The 22,325-nt window shown below is 42.1% G+C and overlaps 1 protein-coding gene across 2 annotated transcripts in view; it reads left to right on the top strand.

Annotated features, from left to right (window-relative positions):
- The window catches only part of rarga (retinoic acid receptor gamma a), a 49,135-nt gene that overhangs the window by 1,126 nt on the left and 25,684 nt on the right, over window positions 1-22,325 (top strand). The window contains exons 1-2 of one of the 2 annotated variants that reach the window (XM_037684863.1): window positions 5,151-5,319; window positions 11,701-12,032. In XM_037684863.1, the coding sequence (XP_037540791.1) occupies window positions 11,864-12,032 (169 nt within the window). In that variant the 5' untranslated portion in view covers window positions 5,151-5,319; window positions 11,701-11,863. Of the gene's footprint in view, window positions 1-5,150; window positions 5,320-11,700; window positions 12,033-22,325 lie in introns of those variants that run through there. The other variant, XM_037684862.1, reaches the window with a different exon arrangement.

Here is a 22,325-nt window from a genome sequence, read left to right as displayed (position 1 = left end):
GAGAGAGAGAGAGAGAGAGAGAGAGAGAGAGAGAGAGAGAGAGAGAGGGAGGGTTGGAATAATGCTTTCTGACAGAGGTGGGTTCAAGATGGGTTCATGGTGACATCATGGCTGACTTTTTTGAGGAAAGTATAGACAGGAGAGCTGTTCACCTTTCATTGGACACACATGTTTGGGGGGGAACGACGCACAGAGAGAGAGAGCTCATTCGCTGGCACACTGTGCCGACAGCCTCTGAGTGCACCCTGAAATATGCACAAAGATGCATACAATTTTCATTTACACCCCCCCCCCCCTTTTCCTTTCCTTTCAAACGCAGTAAAAACCGCTCTTGGCTTTGCGTTTCTCGATTTCCAGCATTACGTACGTTTAGTTTTTCCTAGAGTCGTGGCATATGCATTCTGGTGCCTAACACATATGTTTCTCCCTTTGCCATGAGTAAGTGTTTTTCCGTTGCGTCGTCCTCCTCTGTGTATGTTTTTACTTGAAGGCGGTTGGACTCTAAATGAGCACACTTTGCCAGGCAGAATGAATGCACTCCTTCATTTCGCAGGATGTGCATGCAAGTCCCTGCGAAAAGTGCAAGGAAAGTGTACGTTGATGCGTGTGGATGAATGTGACTTTTGAGCGGCGTGCGTGCTCCTGTCTCGGAGCGCCACCAGACTCCAGATGACATCAATCTAAATGTGGGGAAATAGTGATCTCACTGGGGGCATCTTACCTTCTCTTTATTTCACACCTCTTTCTCACATTCCCTCACACCCTTGGTCCCTTCACCCCATAAACCCCCTTTCCCTCCCACCTCTCCCATCTCCTTGTAACCCCTCTAACCTCACTTCCTCCCATCATCATCCCACTATACCTTTCTTCCCTCCTTGCTGCATTTTCCCTTCTTCCTCTCTGCCAGCCAGCCCCAGGCCTCTGCTCCGTGGCTCTGCGAATGCTAATCCGATGAATCTAAAGTGGAAACACACGACGGAGCGCGGCGTTGCCATGAATATTTCATATCTCCTCTAAACACACCCAGAGAAGCTGCAGAGCTCTGCGCTGAACAATGCCCATGTTTTGCCAGACGACTTCCTGCGAGGGATGGCCTCTCTGTCTTTTGCAAGAAGCAAACCCCTGCGTAAGGAAGGATTGATGTCAGGGGCAGTGCGTCATGATGTCACCCGGCTGAAGTTAATGATACAAGAACGGCGGGGGCCATAGGCCATGTTTCCAGCAGTGCCCAGAGAGAGAGAAAGAGAGAGATAGCACCCTGATCTGTCTTCATTATCCCCCCTCTCTGCAGCCTCCCAGACACAATGATCATAAATCTCGGCCTGGAGCACACTTCACTGACACTGAAACACAAACACTAGTAACCTCTGACCTTCTCACTGCTACTGCCTACACACGCTCATCCATGCACGCATACGTCTTAAAGCTGCGGTCTTGCATGCTGCAGGATGAGTGTAAGCTCACTGTCATAATCTAATGAGGAGTTTGCATCGATACACAGTTAAGGCTGCTCCTCATGCGCCCGACTGCACATTCTGACACAAGTTAGCCGGATGGCCTCACGCCGGCTTGAAATCCACACCTCAGCCTTATCAACACACTTACACAGAGATAGCTTTTGAACTACAGCTGTATTTTGTTTCCCGTATTACACAACTGCTGATTTAGTGCTGCTATGTAAACAGTTGAGGGATTTCTATTAGCCTTTGTGGCCTTTTGAACAACACACAAATCAAATGCAAACCAGATAAGAATCTGCCCAAGGGCTTTCTGCAGTATGGCTCTGATCTGTGCTTCCTGAATATAAAGTTTTGGTCCAATCTGCAGCAGTGCCTCTCATTCCCCATTCATTCACTCAGCCCTGTTCTATACAGGCAAATCCACACCAGAAGTGTTTTAAAGGAACGATTCAGTGGCAACCGTGGACCATATGTTGCTGTAAAGGTTGAATGGCACATATTCAGGTCAATATATGCAAAAATATAAATCTGTCATGCAAGATGGTGAGGTTTAAAAAAAAAATAGGAGTCAAACTTGCATGTACAGGTATTTGTGAAGATTAGATACATTTTCAGTGATTGTGTATCCTCCATGGTTGATTTGAAAAGATAGAAGCGTCCGCTAAAACGTGCCAGTTGAGGTGTGCCTACTCCTCCTAGCTTTGAGGTTTGAGGTGCCCCTCATAACGGGTTGAGAAAGATTAAATTGAGAAAAACAGGGCACACACCCAGAACCACAAGCTCATAAACACAGATCTGAAACACATGACCTCATATGGAGAGAGAAAGAGGGAGTGAGGGGCGGGGGGCACGTTCAGGGGCACACCCAGATGTGTCGCTTTCTGCCACCGCACAGCTCTACCATCTCACCCAGGGCTTCCCTGCAGCTGATGTGCCAGCCCAGCTAGTTTTGATCTGGCAGCTTATGTGATCCGGTTATAGATATACATCTTTTTAGACGATAACCATGACTTTTTTTTTTTTAGACTATCATCTGCACCGTGTTTGGCAGGATGTTGACAGATGTTGTGTGTGCTAAAAAATGTCAGCTGCGTATGCCAAATTCTGGTTTTCATTTCATTAAGTGCACAATGTTTTATGGCGTATCGAATGTTCAATACTTGTCTAATGGCTTGCAAAAGGTTGCTGTTTTTAATATCCAGAGCCCCTCAGTGTTGCAGAATATTAGTGAAAGTGATCTAAGAGCGTGGCTAAATTAACTATGAACCAAACGCAGCACGTAACTCCTATTTGTTAGCATGCCAAGCAGACAGGCAGGGCATGAGTTTATTAAATAGATACCTCTAAGAACTCATGACTAAAAGTGGAATGAAAAGCAAGAATTATAATTTCCTTGAAGTAACACAGATGGTCCACTGCTTTTCATGCCAGTGTTTTAGACCGTCATCATTTTATGTAAAAACAAAAACAAAAAGATGTAATTATAGCAAATCTTGTCCAACTGATGGGGGATGTAAAGGTCATGGATGAGAGGTTGTCTTGACCTCGCCTCTGTCTGATATAACGAGACACTTTTTTATACTGCCTGTGAGCAGACCTTGTGAGACGAAGCGCCATGTAACATATCGATGCTAGTTTTTTCAACTGCTGCTCATCTTGCAAGATTAAACCTGGGTTCATAAAGATCTTCTAGTTTCCTTGCCTGGCTTAATTATTTCATGAGTTGATATAAGATAATTAAATTATCCAACACCAACCCTGTCAATAACAATAAAGCAATACCTGTTATTATCTTGCATGATTTGTTAGTGCTTGGAGTATGGGCTGCTCATGACACTCGGCGACTATCTTAATAATTAGGGATATTAGAAAATTTGGGACACAATATTATCGGCATGGTATCGTATCGGCCGATATTAGCGTTAAAGTTCAATATCGGACATTCCATAAAAATAACTCGCCGATATAAAAGACACTGTTTTTGTATGATAACCCATTGACAAGGATGCCTGCAGTGCCAGCACAACGTGATGACGTCACGCGCGCCTACCTGATCTGATCACTGCGAAGAGGAAGAAGTCAAAATGTCAGCGGTGTGGAAGGTTTTTTTTTCGTTGATATCAGATTCCGAAGATTTTTGGACTATGCTGAGCCTCGCTACATCGTCCCCAGTCGGAGATATTTTTTCAACGTATCCTTTCCCGAGTTACAAGCCGTCATTTCCAACACCATTGAGAAGCTAACAGCCAATGGCGCTTGGGTGAATTTTACCACAGACATTTGGACGTCGTGTTAGCCCCGTTAGCATGATTAGTCTTACGGCACAATGGGTAGACAAAAACTTTGAACTTAAAAAGGCTGTCCTTCATGCACAAAGGGTGCAGAGGATCTCACACTGCAGCTAGGAACCTGGAACAAGCCTCCACAAGTGAGACAGCATCGCAGGTGACTAATGCTAATAAATAACATTTAACACTTTTCATTTAATACAAGTTAAAGTGCTATGCATATCATATGGCTGTTACTGAATATATGTCACCAGCTCTTACAGCTGTTACACAATGTTTGTAGCGAATAAGCCTAAATAAGAGGGCTATGTTCTGACAAAGGAAAGTATATAAACACATCTGTATCAGTATCGGTTATCGGCCAAATAAGTTTTAACGTATTAGCATATCGGCCAAAAATCCAGTACCGTGCATCCCTATCAAAAAATAATACAATTCACTGAGGCAAAGCCATTTTAGTGAAGGCCAAGATTGATTAGCTGAGGCAGCCATCTTGGGTTGACTCCGAAAGTTAATTAGTTGTTGATGTCCATCCCATTTTCTGGGAGTGAAATCCATTCTGTGGTTCATAAGATACTGTATGTCGCTAACAAGCCAAACAGTTGATTCCAAAAGTTAATGGCATACTTTTAAACTCAGGTCTCGCACGATCCGTTCATACATTGAGCGACAAGATCAGTTTCAGCTACTAGCACACCAAATTAGAGCCCATATGGACTGAGATATAGCCATTTGTTGTTTGTTCTAAGATCATTTTTGCTGTGGCAGCCGTCTTAAATAAGACCAACTTCAAAAGTAATCAATGATAGATGTTCATCAACTGCGTACTTGCTGAACATTTCATTAAAATCTGTTTAACAAGTCACGAGATCTTTTGCTATCACCACAAGCAAACAAGCACACAGCATGTTGAGCTAAATCGAAACAATACGAGATGGATGATCTGCTTTATACAGGACGCTAGAATTCCCTCTCCGGGTAATCCTTCACTTAATGAAGAAACGTGAACGATCAAAGGCATAACACATTTTAATAAGCACTGGTCTCCTTAGCCAAAAAGTTAAAAGAGGAGGAGAAAAACAACAACAAGCAAACAACAACAAAAAAAAAGAAAACGTAAACAAATATTTAGCTCAAGAGACGAAGAAGTCTGAAAAAATTAAAAGCAGAAACTTTAACTCTCAGGGACTTTTTCTTCCCTGCAGGGATTTAGTGGCTTGTGATAAAAATGTGCTGTATTTTTGAAGTGTTGGAGTCACGTGACACAGAAGAAAGAAGGGCCTTTATGAATCACAGCGTAATTATTTCTTGGTGAGAGAGAGAGAGAGACTGTGTGTGTGTCTGTATTTAGGGAGTGAAAAAGTAATTTTAAGAGGTAGCGACTCAGGGAGGAGGAGGAGGAGGAGGAGAGTGCAGGAGGGACAGAGTTGGAGGCTCACTTCTGCTCTGTCTTTGCCGCTGAAGGAACGCCTGTCGAACGCACACTCGTCTCTCCTTCCCTTTCATTGGCTCGAGACGCTCGTCAGGCCATCTTCGACTCCTTCTCTGTCCTCTTCATCACATGAAAGCTCGTGAGTAACTTTTACTCTCCTTCAGCAGGAATCAAGAGCCGAGGCTGGAGTTTGTTTTCATTCTCCTCATTCACCAAGAAGATGGAGGTTCTACATATTCCTATTTATTTATCTGTCTGTCTCCACAAATACGTTACCAGGCTTTAATTGAGGACAGAAACCGAGTGTGCATAGCACATTTGGAGACCATTAATCATGTTCCAGAATCTGACCGGAATCTCACGTGTAAACACTCAAACGTCCACATGTTTGCTTGCATTCTGCGCTTCGGTTTGTTTTCCCTTCTTGTGCTTCATAAACACGAGCGTGACACGGAGTTTACGTGAACCCGACCATGTGTGCGCCTGCATGCCCACATGTGTGCTTATTAGCGAGTGTTTCAAGTGTTACCCCGTGCCTGCGGAGCTCTTTATTATTAGCACATGTGTGTGTATGTGTGTACACGCTTGCATGTGTTTGATGTGTATATTCACCAGAGAAGTCACCGGTCCTTGACCTGTTTTCGTTAAATAACTAGCATATGAACACTTGGAGAAAAGAGACACTGTTTTTCTGTTTGTGTGTGTGTTCAACAGAACTGATTCCTGTAGCATGAGGTGCGTCTGGACTTAGTTTACTCCAAAGTTTATTCATTTTTCCTCCCACAGCTAGCAGGATGGCAGTAGAAAATTATTTATTGATGTTGGTGATGGTGCTAGATGAACAGGTTCTGCTCGCTGCAGCCGTGTGTAAAGTGGAGCATTTAGTCCTGTGCGTGTGATTTGGATGATAAAGATGAGTCGGCGGGGATCAGAAACTATCTTCCTCTGCTGCGCTTTGATTTATTCCTCCTGAAGTGACGAACGGCTTCGGCTTTTGCACCTGCCGTCCAACGCTCATTTCCCCTGGTCGGGTCTGACATAAGTGCGAGGGACATTAAGCAAAGGGGTCCAAGTGAGTGATCCTCGCTCCAAGGCCGCTGACATCTGGTTTGACACAGAGTCGTGACATCTGGAGTGGAAGAAGCTGAGTTCATCTCTGAGGCAGGGAAATGTCAGTGCACTCTCCTCCTCCTTCAAACCACCATTTGTTTTAAAAGGCAGCAGCTTTACATTTACAGTGATGTTTTGAAATCAATAAATGACCTGAGCTCAGTCTTGAATACACCAGATGGATGTATATGTGACTATGAGCCACATTTTTGTTGCGACTTCTTGCACATCTTCTCATACACCTATTCCTATCCTCTCATTGAAAAGTAGGATTTATGTCCAAATACTAGACAAATTAGATGATTTAGATGTAAAGTACAGTAATGACAATTCCTAGTTTGTGTGCTTCTGTTCCCAATTATCACATCAACTTGTGGAAAAATCTAAGCTGTGATTATACATATAAATATATTTTTGGAACAGCTGAAACAACGTTTGGCACATAAAAGCCTTTGTGTTGCAAAATCTGCTGACAGTCTCCCTTTGTGACACGACTCGGAGCGGTAAATTAGGGAGTTGTTGATACCTGTCTCTTTCTGGAATTTCTATAGCAATTAAGGTGAAGTGGAGGGGAGGGGTTGGCCAGGTGATTTGAGAAGAATCGAGGCGCTCTGCTCCACCACACTATAATTAACGAGGAAACTATTTGCACACCGTTTCCTGTGTCTATTTTTGCAGGTGTGCCATACTGATTGTGAAGATTTACATTTTTAAGCCCAAGCCGTCAGTAACAGGAGTTCAACAAATTGAAACTTGCGTGGAAGTGTGATGTTGTGCACGTCGTGTGCTTGCATGTGTGCGTTGGGGCCTGCTTGAGCTGCTTTGACTCCTGCGGCTAAAGGCAGCGGTGGCGGCGGCAGTGGTGAAATCCACTCATTATGTGCTGCTTTATACAGAGAAAGGATTGTTTCCACGCTCGGAGTTGGGGGACTGACACACCTTCATGGTTGAATCTTTGAGTAATTGCTGCATGACACATTTTAGCATAAGCAACGTTACCTTTTACACTTTAGCTTCTAATCTGACAAACTGTTAAACCATTTGTGCCTGTTTTTTGGGGCTTTGTTGTCCTGCTTGACTAACCGTTAAGGCCTCTGAGTCGACTCTAACCATCATGAAAACAGCAAGTTGTCAGTGTGATTTCATCAAAGTGTTTTATGTCTCTCTGTCAGTTCTGACTAGCACACGTCAACAGAGTCTACTATGTGACAAAACAAAAACAGATTAATGGATTCATATTTAATGATTTATAAATGACAAGACAAAAAGCTTGCACAATCTTGCTTTTCAGTGGCACTCCTTAAAAAAAACCTTCTCTCCAGAGACAAATAGTCTCATAGAGGTGCCTCCTTTGCATTGTTGCTATAAGCAAATATGTGTTTGCGGGATGCCAAGAGCAGGCAGATGTCAAACAAGTTTCACGTGAAAGAATGCAGGTTTGTTTGGACACACCGGAGCGCCTGTCACTCTGTGTCTCATTTGGAGCCATTAGCCAGCCACTTGTTGAAAGACTGGAAGCTGTCAGCCTCACATCAGATAGGAGTGTGAAGGATATTGTTTTCACGGCCAAAATCCTGCTGACGCCACTGAGAAGATCAGATAGTGCTGTCACGATTGTGTTTCAAATGAACGTTTTAATTTGTACGTACAGCTCTGGGGGTGTAAATCTTTGTGGACACGTCAGGCTGTGATGATGCTCATTTTGGTGCAGGCAGTTGGACAAGCCAGTCTGTCAACTCAGTCAGGAGGACACATGGACTGTGAAATCATTGTTTCACTGCTGCGCTGGTATGACTTCATGTACAAACCAAACTTAAACATACCCCTCTCTGTTTCAAGTCGTTTCCTCTCCAACATAAATCACTTGAAAATGTTGACAACTTTAAGACAGGGGCTGGAAAGCATGTGCAATTTTTAAAAAAGGTGAACAACAATGCTTTTCTATGCCAGGATACATGGCACATGTTAATCTTTCTTGAGGCTGTGAATTTACAACTCGGCCCCCTCTCAGGAGGGTTTTAAGTTGCTTCGCTGCACGGGCTGCTTGGCATGCTTTTAGTTTTTCATTAGAAAAATGTAGCTGTGTGGGGAGACTTGTCAAAAACGTGAAAACTTACTTAGATTTGGAAAGACGGAGGAAGAAAAAAAGCCGCGCTAGTAAAAAAAAAAAAAAAAAAGCTTTTGAAAACAACTGTAAATATCAGAAAGTTAAAAGTCAGTGTTTTTATTTTTGTTTCCCATTGACGGAAATATGAATCATCTACCAGTAAAGTGGGAAAGCCGTGGCATCTAGAATCCTGCTCGTATACGCCGAGTATTCACTAGTGGTTTCTTGTGCTGACTAAAAATAAAAAAAACAACTGCCTGTCTTGGTTGTTTTGATGCAGAGCTTCCTGAGATGCTATGATTTTTTTTGTTGTTGCTATGTTTGACTGCTGTTCTTATTGCCTGGGGGGCCTCACTCTGTCACAACGGTTAAGGCACAATTGTTGTTTTGCTCGCTGAGGATTTGATACCTTTTGTTTGACAGATATTCAGTCTTTGGGAACTGCTCTCCCTCTCTGTGTGTCTTTCATGCATGATTTTTCTCCCTGCGCCATCTTTTTGTTGAGCTCTAAACTCTTGAGCAAACAAGAGGATCTCATGCTCTCCGATCGTGCCTTGTCTTGCACCTCTGCCTCCAAATGTGCCTGCTTGGTTGAGTTCACTTTAAGTGATACATGGTGTCATGTCCTGATGAAATTAATGGATTATCGCAAGTGCAACCAGTGAGTCATTGTTCACTTTGATGAAATGCTGTGATGTCTATTTACCGAAACAAGCAAAGTCAATTTAATCCTTTGCAGTGGGCTGTTTTTTTTTTAATTTATTTTTTAGGCAACTTCAGAAAGTCCCTGCAGGAGGAAAAGCAGCAGCAGTGAACCCACCCAACACTGGTGCTCCTGAAATGCCTGGTACCTCCTTTGTGCCCCCCTCCCTTAGGCTCAGGGGAAGTGGGGAGGCCCTCCATGCCCATTTGGCCCAACCTTACAGGCAATGAGGTCACTCCAAATTCCCCCTCATCCCCTTATAGCCCCAGACGAGCTGGCGAGGTGCAACTACCACAGGACCCGACATAAAACATAAATGGCTCTGTAAAAAGCAACCGGGCTGATGTGACTCATTAAAAAACACTGGCGCCAACTTTTTAAAATTAATTCATTATTGTGTTTGGGGAGCGTGAAGTTATTGGATTCTATTTTATATCTCCGTACTGTAGCTCATTCTTTTTTTTTTAGTCAGTTTTATTCATTGTTTTTATTTTTTCCTGAACGTACGGTGGCACTGCGGTTTAATGGATGGCACTTCCTCCAACCGGCCTCCTGGGAGCTCATACTCCGAGGCATTGATGCCATTATATTTTATCCAGTGGGAGGTGAAAAGTCACCTGCATGCTGCTCTGCTATCACTTGTTACACCTTTTTCTGGCTTCTTTTGTTTTCCAGCCGTTTTTTTTTTTTTTTTTTTGGAGAGCCGGTTTGAGTTCATGGAGGAGAGGTCCAAACGAGCCAAACGCTTGCCAAGCACATCTGAGCCTGAGCGCTAAGTTGCTGGCAGTTGTGTTTTTCTAGTATATACCTCTTCTCCCGTCGGGCCCTCTGTGAAATCTTTAGTGATATTTTTGTGCGTTTGCCACAAGAAGTGGAACCACTGCACAGGGTTACGGTACACGTCGTATAAGCAAGTTGAAGGCTCGAGAACAGAGCGGAAAAAGTGTTGAAGAGGACTGAGGGCAAGTTTGATGAAGGATAAACTGGAAAAGGTGAAGATGTAAAGCAAAAAGTAAAGACAGGAAGAAAGATGGTAGTCTGTTGGCAGGATGGGGGTGGGTGCCTATCGGCGGCTGCTTCTTCCTGAAACGTGGCCACCCCTGCCTGGGTCCTGGATGCACATGTGGAACAGTTTACTGTAATGGAACTCTAAATTAGTGGTGGTTTGAAGCTGCCTGCAGCAGTAGGGTGTAATTAACTGGCTCTGTTGAAAGAGCCAGAGCCAGAAAGAGAAGCAGGGTGGGAGCCAGAGCCTTTTGGGGGGAAAAAGGCATGGGGTGAGAAGTGTGTGTGTTCAAAAGGGGTGCTCTCCCACGTGATGCGTGGAGATTTTTGAGGACTTGATTGCAGTCAGACAGTGTGCTGTACGTAAGTGTGTGTCTCTTGAAAAGCGCTCCTGATTTATTTATTTTTCCTGGGCATGGCGCCACCCCTTAGTGCCCCCATGTGCCTGGACCCTGTCACTGTTCCTCTGTACTTTTCCTTTTCTGCTCAGTTCAGCAGTTCATTGGATCAGCCTTAGATCTCCCACCCCCCACCCCACATTTCTTTGTTTATACCGAATTCATTACCAAGATATTTTTTCCCCCGTCTTTTCTCCCAGATTCACAAGCCACAGCAGTTCCAAATTCCTTGGCTCTGTTCTTTTTCAAAGCCACATTTTAAAAACAAGTTGATCACACCACCCACTCATGAAATCATTCTAAGGAAGCAAACAGTATAAATAAAAAAAATAAAAAAACTTTTCCCCAGATTTTTTTCCCTCTTCTTGTGCTAAGAGTTAACAGCAGGGCTTGTCCACTGAGCCTCTGCTGTCTGTGCCTACTGTGGCCAGTCAAAGTGATGAGCAGGCTGCAGGAGGTTAGAGCCAAACCACTCTGTGGGACAGGAGCCTGACCTGAAGAGAAGATAGTTGGAAGTGACAGCATCAGTTAGCAATCAGTGGATCTTATTCGCCATCAACCCTTTTCCTCCCTCCCCTCTCTCCTTCCTGCTCCGGACCCCGTGTCTGGGCCTCTGGTCCTGGGGGAAAGAAGCAAAGAGGCAGGCTGCTGTGCTAGGCTGGCAGCAGAAACAGAGAAAGTCTTTATAGTAACGTTCTGGTGATTTAAATCATATGGCAAAGCCTAGAATCACTGTAGAAGTCTGGAAGCTCTTCAAAACTGCAGGAACAAGAGCTCTCTCTCTTTCTCGTTAGTCCCTGTTATAACTTTTTCCAAACTCTTTTTATTTTCTATTTCCCTCCAATCTCACCAAGTACAATTTTTGTCTGACTTTATTATTTTTATTTTCCCTGCATGTCTTTATCAGTCATGGTTCTCGCCGTCCCATCCTTCTCAACTTCCACTTCCCCTTCATACTAGTTGGTATGAACCTTAAACATGCTCTTTTCATTAAAACTACATATGAACTTTTCACCCTCCCAGAATGTAGATGGACTGAAAAGTTGTTGGGAGGTGAAATCCAGTGGGGATCTTAACACAAACCACAGATTTTATCATCGCATTCAGGCTAATTAGAAACACTTCTCGTCATGTTTTATGAAGTTAATTTCTTTGTAAGAATAAATTATGATTTTTTTCCTTTGCTCTCTTCCTCAGAAAACTTGACTGGATAACTTCACTGAAGTGGAACGCAGCTTTTCTTCAGCACTTCTGTCAGCTCGTCTTATACGGAGGACGCAGACTTCAACTTTGCCAAGCACGTCCAAGAGGTTAAAAGAGCCTGGCGGCCTGCTGTGGACCCCTAAGGTGCTCCGTCGCTATGGCTACCAACAGAGAACAGCAGGTGGGTCACATAACGGGCTTCCCACCTGCTGTCTACCCATTCCCCTTCAACTCCATGAGAAGCCACTCCCCCTTCGACCTGCTGGCCAACAGCAGCCTGTTCGGGAGATTTGGGGCGGACCTGCCAAAGGAGATGGCAGCACTCTGTAAGTCATTTTTCACCGCTGTGTGCCTTTCACTTGTCTGCCCCTTCATTTATCATTTCTGTCTGCGCTGTAAGTGTACGCACCGTCCAATACGCAACCATTTTCCTCATTTTAGTCAGGTCCCATTAAATAATTTCACTGGAAAGTGGAATATTGCAAGTATTTCAATTGCACTTCATTATGTGTAATTTTGTGTAAAAACTGGAAACTTTGGGGTCTGTTTGTGATATATAGGATGAGTGGTAGAGAAAGAATCCCTCCCCACCAAAGAAGCCATGAGACAAAAAGTCTACTTTCATCAACGCAACAATTACTCTGCTCTTGCGGTTTCCTTATATGCTTGTTGCTTGTAGATGATGTGGTCATGACCACACATTCAGTCTCCAGCTTCACCGGCGTGCATGTGCGCGCGCGCGCGTGTATGTGTGTGTGAGAGAGACAAAGCTTTTGTGAGGCAGACAACCCACAAGTCTGCAGCAGGAGACAAAACAACATTCTTTCTTTGAGATGGGATGAGTAATACTCATTAAAAACACTTTAACATGAGCCATACTGAAATATTTTAATGATTTCATTCAGACTTATTTGTAGAAATAAAGGTGAGCTGGAAGCAAAGCACAACGTTGTGTACATCTCTTCTGATGTGATGCCGGGTTGTAGTTTTAAACTTGACCACAGGGGGCAACATTGTATTCCTAAGGGCCAAATGATAGAGTGATGTGAGGAGCACAAAGAGGACATTGATGCTTTATGTGACATGCAAAAAACATGCAGTGGATGTACACTGATCATTGTTCAAAACACCTGCGGGACTAAAACCCCACAAATCAGCAACAGTGTTTTAGATGGAGCGGGGAGGGTGAAACCACTGCAGCATCATATCCTCATTTGGTTGTCAGTGTAAGGAGTAAAAAAGACTGAAAGAGAAGAAAGAATGAATGCTTTTGTTGATTTAAAGGTAAGCAGGAGTTATTTGAAATCTGATCTGAGTGTTAAAGGGGTGACGGTGGTGGAGGGGTAATGATGGGTGTGGGTGGCAACAGCTGAGAGCAGAGCGAGTCCCCCACCCTCCTCCGCTCCCTACTTGTGTGCGCAGTTCTCTTCTCTCCCCCACCGCAGCATGCCTGAGCACCTCCTCAGCCTTTCAGCTGTCAATCACCACTTTACCTTCCACCCCCTCCACCTCACCTCTTCTTTCTCACGGCTGCTGCCCACCTAATCCTCGAGGTATTTTTCAGAGCGTAAGAGAAAGAGCACCTGGGGGTAATGTCCCAGTGCGGCGGTGGATTCCGAGAACATGGCCTGCAAGAAAAACATACAGATGCACACGGTCAAACACAGCATCAGAGACAAACTACCCACAAACTACCTTACACACACACACATACACAGCACTTCTTTCATCCTAAAACTAGAAACATACCCCCTGATGAAGAAAGAAATCCCACCACACTGACAGATGGGTTCTTTTTGCATTTTTTTTTTTTTTTTTTACGCTGGCATGAGTTAAAACAAAAACAAGTATCAAAGCAGACACAGGCAACCACATGCACCGGGGATTCAGACACGACAGCTTGTACCGACACATCCACGCTGGCAGTGGGATCATTTGCAAGGGTTAAAGAGTGCAGTTATTTGGGTAAAGCCCTCTGTCAGTACTGAAGCACAGCTAGGGTCAGAGATTAAGTCCGGATCACAGAGATAATCAGCTTCAGTTTAGCTTTGTGGGGTTTTTCCTGTATCAATGTTAGATTAGATTGTACATTTTTCCCCATATTAGTGTGTATGTGTTTGTGCTTGTTCGTCTGTGTTGTTAGCAAAATATCTCATGAATCATCAGTATTTTTGATGAAACGTTCAGAAAGTAATAATTGGGTTGACATCTACAAGTGATTTACTATCAGAGTCACTCAGGTTCTAGATGGCAGCCACAGCACAGCAACGTTAGTGATGTCATTTTAACGGACACTGAGCTAAAACTTGAGATGGAAGTAGCAAAGCATCATTCTCAACACATAATTTGAGCACAACACATTGCAAAGAAATCTTTGTTTAAAAAAACTTGGGATTAATTGTTGGAGTCAGTCCTGTTTGTTAGCAAAATATCTCACAAACCATGCGTGGATTTCAATAAAACTCCCAGAAGATAATCACTGGCTGTGCATCTTTGATTAACTTTGGGATTCAACCCAATTCAAGATGGCTTCCACAGCTTATCAAACGTAACCAACACAAAGTGGCTTTAATGGTTATTCACATCACATTTAAAGCTAACAAATGATGCAAGTTACTGCAATACTACATGATACCATTCATAATGTTATTTTAAATGTTTAAAACCATCTGTTTGTCTGTTTTTCTCTTTCTTTACCTGCCCAACGTTTGAAGAAAGGCAGTGGGCACTCTTTTAGAGAGAGCTGGGATTTTAAAATACTGTATTTTTCACACTATAAGGCGCCCTTAACATCTTTAAATTGTCTCAAAAATCGACAGTGAGCCTTATATATTAATTCTGGTTGTGCTTACTGACCTTGAACTGATTTATGTGATACACTGTGCTCAAAAATCTGTCAAAATGAACTTATTTTGCTTAATGCACCTTATAATCCGGTGCACCTTATGTGTGAAAACAGACCCGTTCATTGATATTGCGCCTTATAATCCTTATAAGCCTTCTAGTCCAAAAAATACGGTAAACTAAAACCATTTATTACTTTTCAGTTTCTCTTTAGCACCTGACATTGGTATCCAGTTTAAACTGTAGCCAGTCAGTGGAAAAACTTCATCATCTTTATAAACATCCCATCACTGTATGCCCTGACAAGGCATGAAACGAGTCATTTTGCTGACACAGGTCTCATTCCCTGCTCTCTTAGCAGGGAAGACAAAAGGTCTTGGTTTGGACATTCCCCAGGCTCTGTTTTTCTTTTCCTTCTACTTCTTCTCAGGGATTTTGCTTCACAGTCCTGCTCATTGTTGTCAGGCCTGTCTGTGGGCCAGACTGGGTAAATACCTTCCAGATAAAGGACACTCCAGATATTTCTGTGTTTGTGAGCAAGTCAAAAGCTTCTTGCTCACATTCAGAGTTCTGTGTGTGTAACTATTATTTGAAAGCGGATACCTACCTCTGTAAGGCGTGTACTCTGTGTGTCGACCTGTTGGGGCACCTCCCAAGACGGCGCTCTGTTTTGGCACTGACGTGTTTTTAGAAATACCTGTTTTGCACAGAGCTGGGAAGAGACAGATATGGGGAGGGACAAGGAGGGATGACAACTTTTTTTTTCTCCCAGTCTCAGTGTGTACATAGACGAAGTGGGCTTATGAGTGCTCTAAATCTTCCTATTGTGCTGCTGTATTCACATCCTTGCTGGCCATGTCTGAATAAGTCTGTTCATCCATGAGATGGTCTGGTGGCTCTTTGTGCAGTTTGTAGTGAGAGTGTTATCAGTTTATCCCTGTCATTACGAAAACCCTTCAAACAAACAATTGGAAGCCCATTAAGGCCACTTACCATGTGATAACATCGTCACTGAGCCCTGAAACACCTCTTTAAGCTTTCACCAATCAGGGCCACAGCTCTGGCCCCAGAGGCCGCCATGGGGATGTTTTGAAAAGCTAGTAGGTCATTTCCTTCAGTCCACATGGCTTGAACCAAAATCTTTGCGGACGTTCCATCCATACAGGAATTTGGAGAACCATGCTGACTGAGTGGTGAATCCAAGAAAGCTCACTCGAGGCTCATCTCAGATTATTCAGTGTATGGCAGAGAAGTGAAATTAAAAGCATTTTATTAATAGAATGGAATGGGATAGCGTGTAGAAACCTGTACTAAAATTTGCCTAAGTGAGCACGCTCAGTTGTGCCTCTGGTGGAGACCAGGTGTCACCTTCACCGTCTGACAGGCAGCGATAAAACACAGACAAATGGCACCTTGTGAAAATGACTGAAATTTTCCAGCAGAAAAAGTACCCGCCTGCAGAGTGATATAATTATAAACACCCATTCATAAACGAGGGGGGCTCATGTTGTTGTAAGAAGCTCAGGGATTTGTTTAAATGGACTGTTTTTGGTGGGAAATGTAGCACGAAAGAGAATGTAGAGAGACAGCAGGAAAGGATGTCAGCTAAAGTGAAGCCTTCTCTGAAAGCTGAGCACAAACACCACAGTTTAACTTTATTTTCTTAAGAGCTGGGTTTCAACCATCCACTATAGCCCCTCTATAGGATTCGTTCTTGTTGGTGTAGATTTGGATTTATCTGGGTGCATATCTGCTTATTATTTGCTTAGATGGGTGAAGTGTATATTTGAGAAAGTATAGAAATAAAAATATAATCTTAGCCCATCATCTGTAGGCACACGCTTCCTACGCACACATTAAAGCTGAACTCTGATTTGTTTCTCTTGTTGGCTCTTCATGAACGGTGATGACACATTTCTTTAAAAACTGTCTAAAGCCTTTGGTGACACCTGAGAACTTGCTTTTCTGTTTGTTCTTGAAAGCAAAGTAATTTATCTCTGACCCCTGTCAGTCTCAAGTCAAATAGCCCCAAGAGGGACACATTTGTTGTTAAAGAGTTATAGCCCACAACTATTTGATCCAATATTACAGTGAAACAAATGGTAAAATAGAGGAAAAACATTTAAGTTATATGTTTTATGTACTGTAATATACTTTAGGCTTTGATATTCAGATAAAAACAGTATTTTTGATTTTTTTATTCATATTGATTTGCTTTTCACAAATGTGATACTATTTTTTTCTTTAATAAATACAGTTAAAGAGACGAGGAAAACTTTTTTTTGTGACAGGTTGGTTGTAACCAAGTAACTAAAAGGTCAGTGTAAAATACCAGTAAGTTCTTTGCTAAACTGTCTGTGTGCGCACAACACTAATTCAATCCTTGAGTTAGAGACTTGTTATGACTGAATCATTTATAAGTCTTTGCTAAAAGGATGAAAAATCAACAACGAAACAAAAAACATTCTAAAAAATGCAACTCGCAAGAATGGCACTGTAAATGAGAACAAAAATAAAGCTGCCCATGTTCAAAGAAAACCTTTTAAGGCACTTAGTGATGAGTGTCTTATTCTACAATAGTTATGTTTATATTTCGATATTAAAGAAGCGTGATCACACAGCCCATCAGCTTTTTATTCTCCATGAATGTTGGGTAATCATATAAACGTCTTTGTGCATATGTGTGCTTATATCATGAATGACTGGACATTTTTTAAATATTCTCTTTAAGTAATCAGATGCACATCTTCAACAGATTAATTTCAAGAGTTGACCAGATTTAAAATGGCCACCACAGCTACTTGACCTTAGCAAACATACAAGAGGCGCTAAAACTCCGTTAGTTTTACATATACTAAGCTGAAATTGGTGTAGTGGTAGCTGGGGCTGGTCTCCATCACATACATAAAGCAATAATAAATTGCACAAGGGTTTTATTTAAAACTTTGGCATGCAAGGCAGCAGGAGATATGCATTCACCCAAGAAATGCTAGTGTTAATTAATTAATAGTTTTAGATCATTTCTGACAGTCATTTAACAGAGACGGGTTGGATATGTTTAACATGCATCTAAATGTAACTACAGTTCTGCAAGTTTTTTTTTAATCATCGACACAGTTATCACAACAAATCATGAGTTTATTTGTTGAGTCCAATACTTCTAGTGCCAGTACTTTATCAGAGGACACTTTGTTACTGAGCTCTCTGCCATTTCCCATCCTTGTTCATGTGATCATAATCTACATGGCAAATTAGTGTTGCTGGGACTGTGCTGCTGTGTGTACTAGTGGGTTATGACACCCTTTGTGCTGCCGTTTGGCTGCGTCCTTGAGGCTCAATGAGACTTCATCATTTTCAGCTTTAATATGCAGCTCAGCCTCACTTAAAGAAAACCTGCTTTCATCTCCCTATATGGCCACTATAGCCTCGAGATGACAGCTTTTTGAAGCCCTTTGGTCTTTTTTTTTTAAAGTTACTTTCTGCAAATGTCACAGTTCACAGTGAAAAGAATGAACGCAAGATCAGCAGAAAAGTCATTTAGTGTTAAACTAAGAAAATTGAAGAGAAAATAATTACCGTATTTTCCGGCCTATAAGTCACAATAATTTGCATGCCCTGCAACTTGTACACCGAAGCAACTTATTTATGTTATTTTCCCCATATTTATAAACCAATTTTTGGCTGAGATATTATCGTTTTCATTCACTCTGACTGAAAAAATTGAACACTACCATTTTCAGCCGCTAGATGGCACTCAAGTAGTATGGCATGCCATTATATCATGTAATAGGGAAACAAAAGGGCTATTAATGACACAATTAGCTTGCCATAGCCTGCCACCTTCGTTCAGCTCCAGGATCATGCTTGGAGCAACCGTCAAATCAGCTTAATTTCGCTGTGCCACCTCAGCGAAACGCAGCTAATTTGACTATTGAAGTGCATTAATTAATTAAAAGTTCAACTGAGACACACCTTTGCTATAATGTTAAGCAAACAAATAATTGCTTTTAGGTGGTTATTTTGTTAAATTTTGAAGAAATGAACAGCGAGTCATCCCTCTGCGCGTTCCTACTTCTGCGTTTCGGCCAAGGGCGTCAGAAGCATCCGTAATGTGGGTGGGACACAATGAAGAGTGTAGGTGTGTGTGTGCACGCGTGTGTGCGCGCGTGCATGTGTGAGCGCACGTTAAAAAAAGGTGTTCACTAGTGAACAAAAAAACATTTCACCTAGATTTCCTTGGATTCCACACGTTTAAAGCATGTTTCTCACCAAGTTTGTGTAAATTCAGCTGGAGGTTTTAAAGACATTTTAACTTTAATTCACAGCATCAGGTCTGCACTATTTGTCTATAGAGAAATAAAAAACATCACCACTGGACTTTTTTACTTGTGCTCAACACTACTCATCTAAATGATGTTTCTCATGAAGATTGAGGACAATAAGGTGTGGGGTTTTAAAGACATTTCAACTTTAATGCACCTGAACACACCACATCTTACACCTGCAGCGTCTTACAGCATCACAGTTACTGCTAAGCTAACATGCTACAGATGTAGCGCTCCTCTCAAGCATCCTCCTAACATGAATATATGTTTATGATCAACCCCCTGGTCAACCACTGCCTGCACTAAGCTCGCTAAACTGGCCAGCGAGTAACACAGATACCTCCACCTCCTCCACCTGTGCGCGTTTTCTGCCGAGGCAAGAGGCAGGAAGGGACGGTGGAGAGTTGGAAGTAACCAGAAAAACCTGGAGTGGAGTTTTAGTGGCCTGAGTATTCTCCTATTAATCAAGTGGAATGGATTTGTTCACGAAGAAAGAGAAACTGCATCGACTGAACTAATGTTTTATAGTAAAAGTGGGGGGGTCCAAATGAACGTTTTTTTAATGTGGGGGGGACTTGTCCCCTTCACATATAATGGTTCGGCTTTTGAAATACAGCTGATTTGACCGTCAAAGTGCATTTATTAAGGTAAAGTTAGACTGAGAAACACCTTTGCTATAATTTTGAGCAAACGAATAATTGTTTTTAAGTGTTAATCTCATGCACGCTCCCACGGCTGCCATTTGGCAGACAATCAATTGTTGGCACAACACCGGCCCACATTTCCGGGTTGTCAGCGGTGATGCATAATAGATGCGACGTATGCGGCAAAGTGACGTATTTATGTTATTTCCACTTTATTAGTCATATTTGGACTGATGCGACTTATACGGTGGTGCGACGTGTACGGTGGAAAATACAGTAATTTATTAACTTTAACATACAAAAATGATCATGTGTAGTACTTGTAAACAAAATCACATCACATTTCTTAGGTTTTCAACCCAGTCTTGTGTCAAAATGTGATTTTGTAAATGTCTGTGCTACTAAATATGAAAATAAATAACCAGAAGAAGACAGTTTTGGGGGAGTGGTGGCGCAGAGGTTAGAGAAGATGGGCCTGTGATCGGAAAGTCGCACGTTCAACTCCTGGTACCGTCGACATCAAAATGTGGGTGGAAAAAGTGAAACACCCACACCTGCCTCCACCCTCATTTGCCCCACTCTGGGCCTCTGCCTCCACCATCTGCTTCCCAAAAAACAGGTCTCTCTTGAAAATGAGTTCTCTTGACTCAATGAGACTATCTGTATAAATAAAGGTTAAAAAAAAAATCATCTATTTTTTAAAGAAAAGAACAGTTTCATAAAAGTTGATGTGCACTGAAGTTGTAAAACCCAGTTAAAAAAGCTTCAACGAAAAAGTGTTTTGTGGAATATATTCAAAACTGCCAAGAAATGTTACTTTAAAATGCCTTTTGTGGCAGTTTTTCTGTTTTACACACTTGTAACTGCATGTTAAGGGGCACATACCAAAGTTAACATAAATGTTTAATATGATTTTATGGTTTCCTAAACTGCATTTTTTTTTTTTTTTTGCTTTGTGACTGTTTTAAATTTTCTGAACATTTTTTTCAAAAGACTGGATGAAATGGACATAATGTTTCACTTTATTTGTTCTGACACTTATAGTTTTCAATGAATGTTCTTGTGAATAAGTTCTCTCTAAGATTATCCTGATGCATGCACTTCTCTTTGAGAAGTGGAATATTTGCACCTCTCTGGATTTCAGTCTGAACTGTGTTGGCTTATGTACTCTTGGGTTTCCTTGCACTCTTCTTATTCCTCCTGGATTCTTTATTTTAAGCCTTGTACTTCCTCACATTATCTATCTCTGCAAGTGTGAGCCAATATGCACAAAGTACTGGAAACATTTTGCAATTTTAGCTCATTAGATCTATGCACGCTTGTGTGTCTGCATGCCTACAAGTAAGACAAGTCATCAAAAGTTGCTGGTGAGCACGAGAGGCCACAGAGTGTTCTGCAGCTTTGACATGATGACAGATGAAGATAAAGAGGCTACTATTAAAATGGGAGGAGTATGTTTTCAACCAGGCCTTTGTGAACACGTGCAAGATGCAGAGCGTGCAATGGCGAGAAAGCAGGGTGGAAGGCGTGGGAGGGCACACAGGCCCAGGTCAAGTCTGTGAGAACAAGATGGGGGATTCATATTTTTGGCCAAACAACAGTGAGATCTGTCAAGAAACATGGGTAGTAGAATCTCCTGATGAGGCAGATGGAGAGAAAAAGACTTCTCTGAAAGATGGCCATGATTGATAGTTCTCTGAAAAGTTGCTCTGTTAAGCCTTTGGTGGAACCAGCATATGAACAGAGGTGCACGGTTTCCTTGAAAAAAAGAGCACCTTCTGTAACTTTCTCTCTTTCCCTGCTCAGTGCCTGGGTATCTTGCAGATATATACAGGTATACTCCATTTAGTGACTTGATAAGAAGTTTCTTCCTCTTGCAGCTGTAGACAATTTATGAATGTAATGGAAATAATACCTGAACTTCACTGTTTAAAAAAAATGCAATTAGCATATTTAAGTATTACAGCAGTTCCTCATTTATCAAGGGGGTTACGTTCCGGAAACCCATCCCCGCTGCAATAAGTGAAAAACCACAAATATAATTATTTTAATATTTATATATATTGTAAGGCTTTAGAAACCCTTCCTACCCTCTTGCAATGTTGTAAACTCTTAAACCTATTTAATTTTAACAACATATGAATATGTACTGTACAGTAGTGTTGTGTTCAAGGCCACCTAGCCCGAGACCATGTCAAGACCAAGACCAGAGTGTACTGAGACCGAGACAAGACCAAGACTTTTAGGGTCCGAGACCAAGTCGACACCAAGGGAGGGCGAGACCAAGTCGAGACCAAGACCTCAAATAAAATAAATGAAATATAACATTTTATTATAAAATACTTTTTATAAAAGTTACATACTGCAACTTTAAGTTTGCTTTTGAATGAATATGTCAGCTTTAATAAATTTTCAAAGCTACATAACAAAAAAAAATAAATAATTGACATTCAGTGGCCTAACTACATGTGATTCAACAATAAAATTACACAACTTTTAAATTGGAAGCAGTTTCATCACATGCCAAGCGTTAAAACACTGCAGTGGCAAAACAATCTTCATAAGTCTGAACTCAAGACCAAGGATAACCATATATTGAGCATGGACTTTGTTGTTTTCAACCAGTTTGACTGTCAACAAGGAAGAGGGCTGGCAATGGAGGAGGGGCGTACCAAAGAGACCATCTAATCACAAGCAGAACTGGTTTGTTCCACTTTGGAGTAAGCTGTTGGAGGAAGAATCAGTTTTGTTGTGTGTTTCCTTGACTGATGTAGCCTTCTGGATCGAAGGCGAAACGTTTCAGCAC

This window comes from Nematolebias whitei, chromosome 11 (assembly GCF_014905685.2).
Source record: "Nematolebias whitei isolate Nwh7 chromosome 11, NemWhi1, whole genome shotgun sequence".
Classification (NCBI taxonomy): Eukaryota; Metazoa; Chordata; class Actinopteri; order Cyprinodontiformes; family Rivulidae; genus Nematolebias; species Nematolebias whitei.
This window is presented reverse-complemented; position numbering and strand designations above follow the sequence as displayed.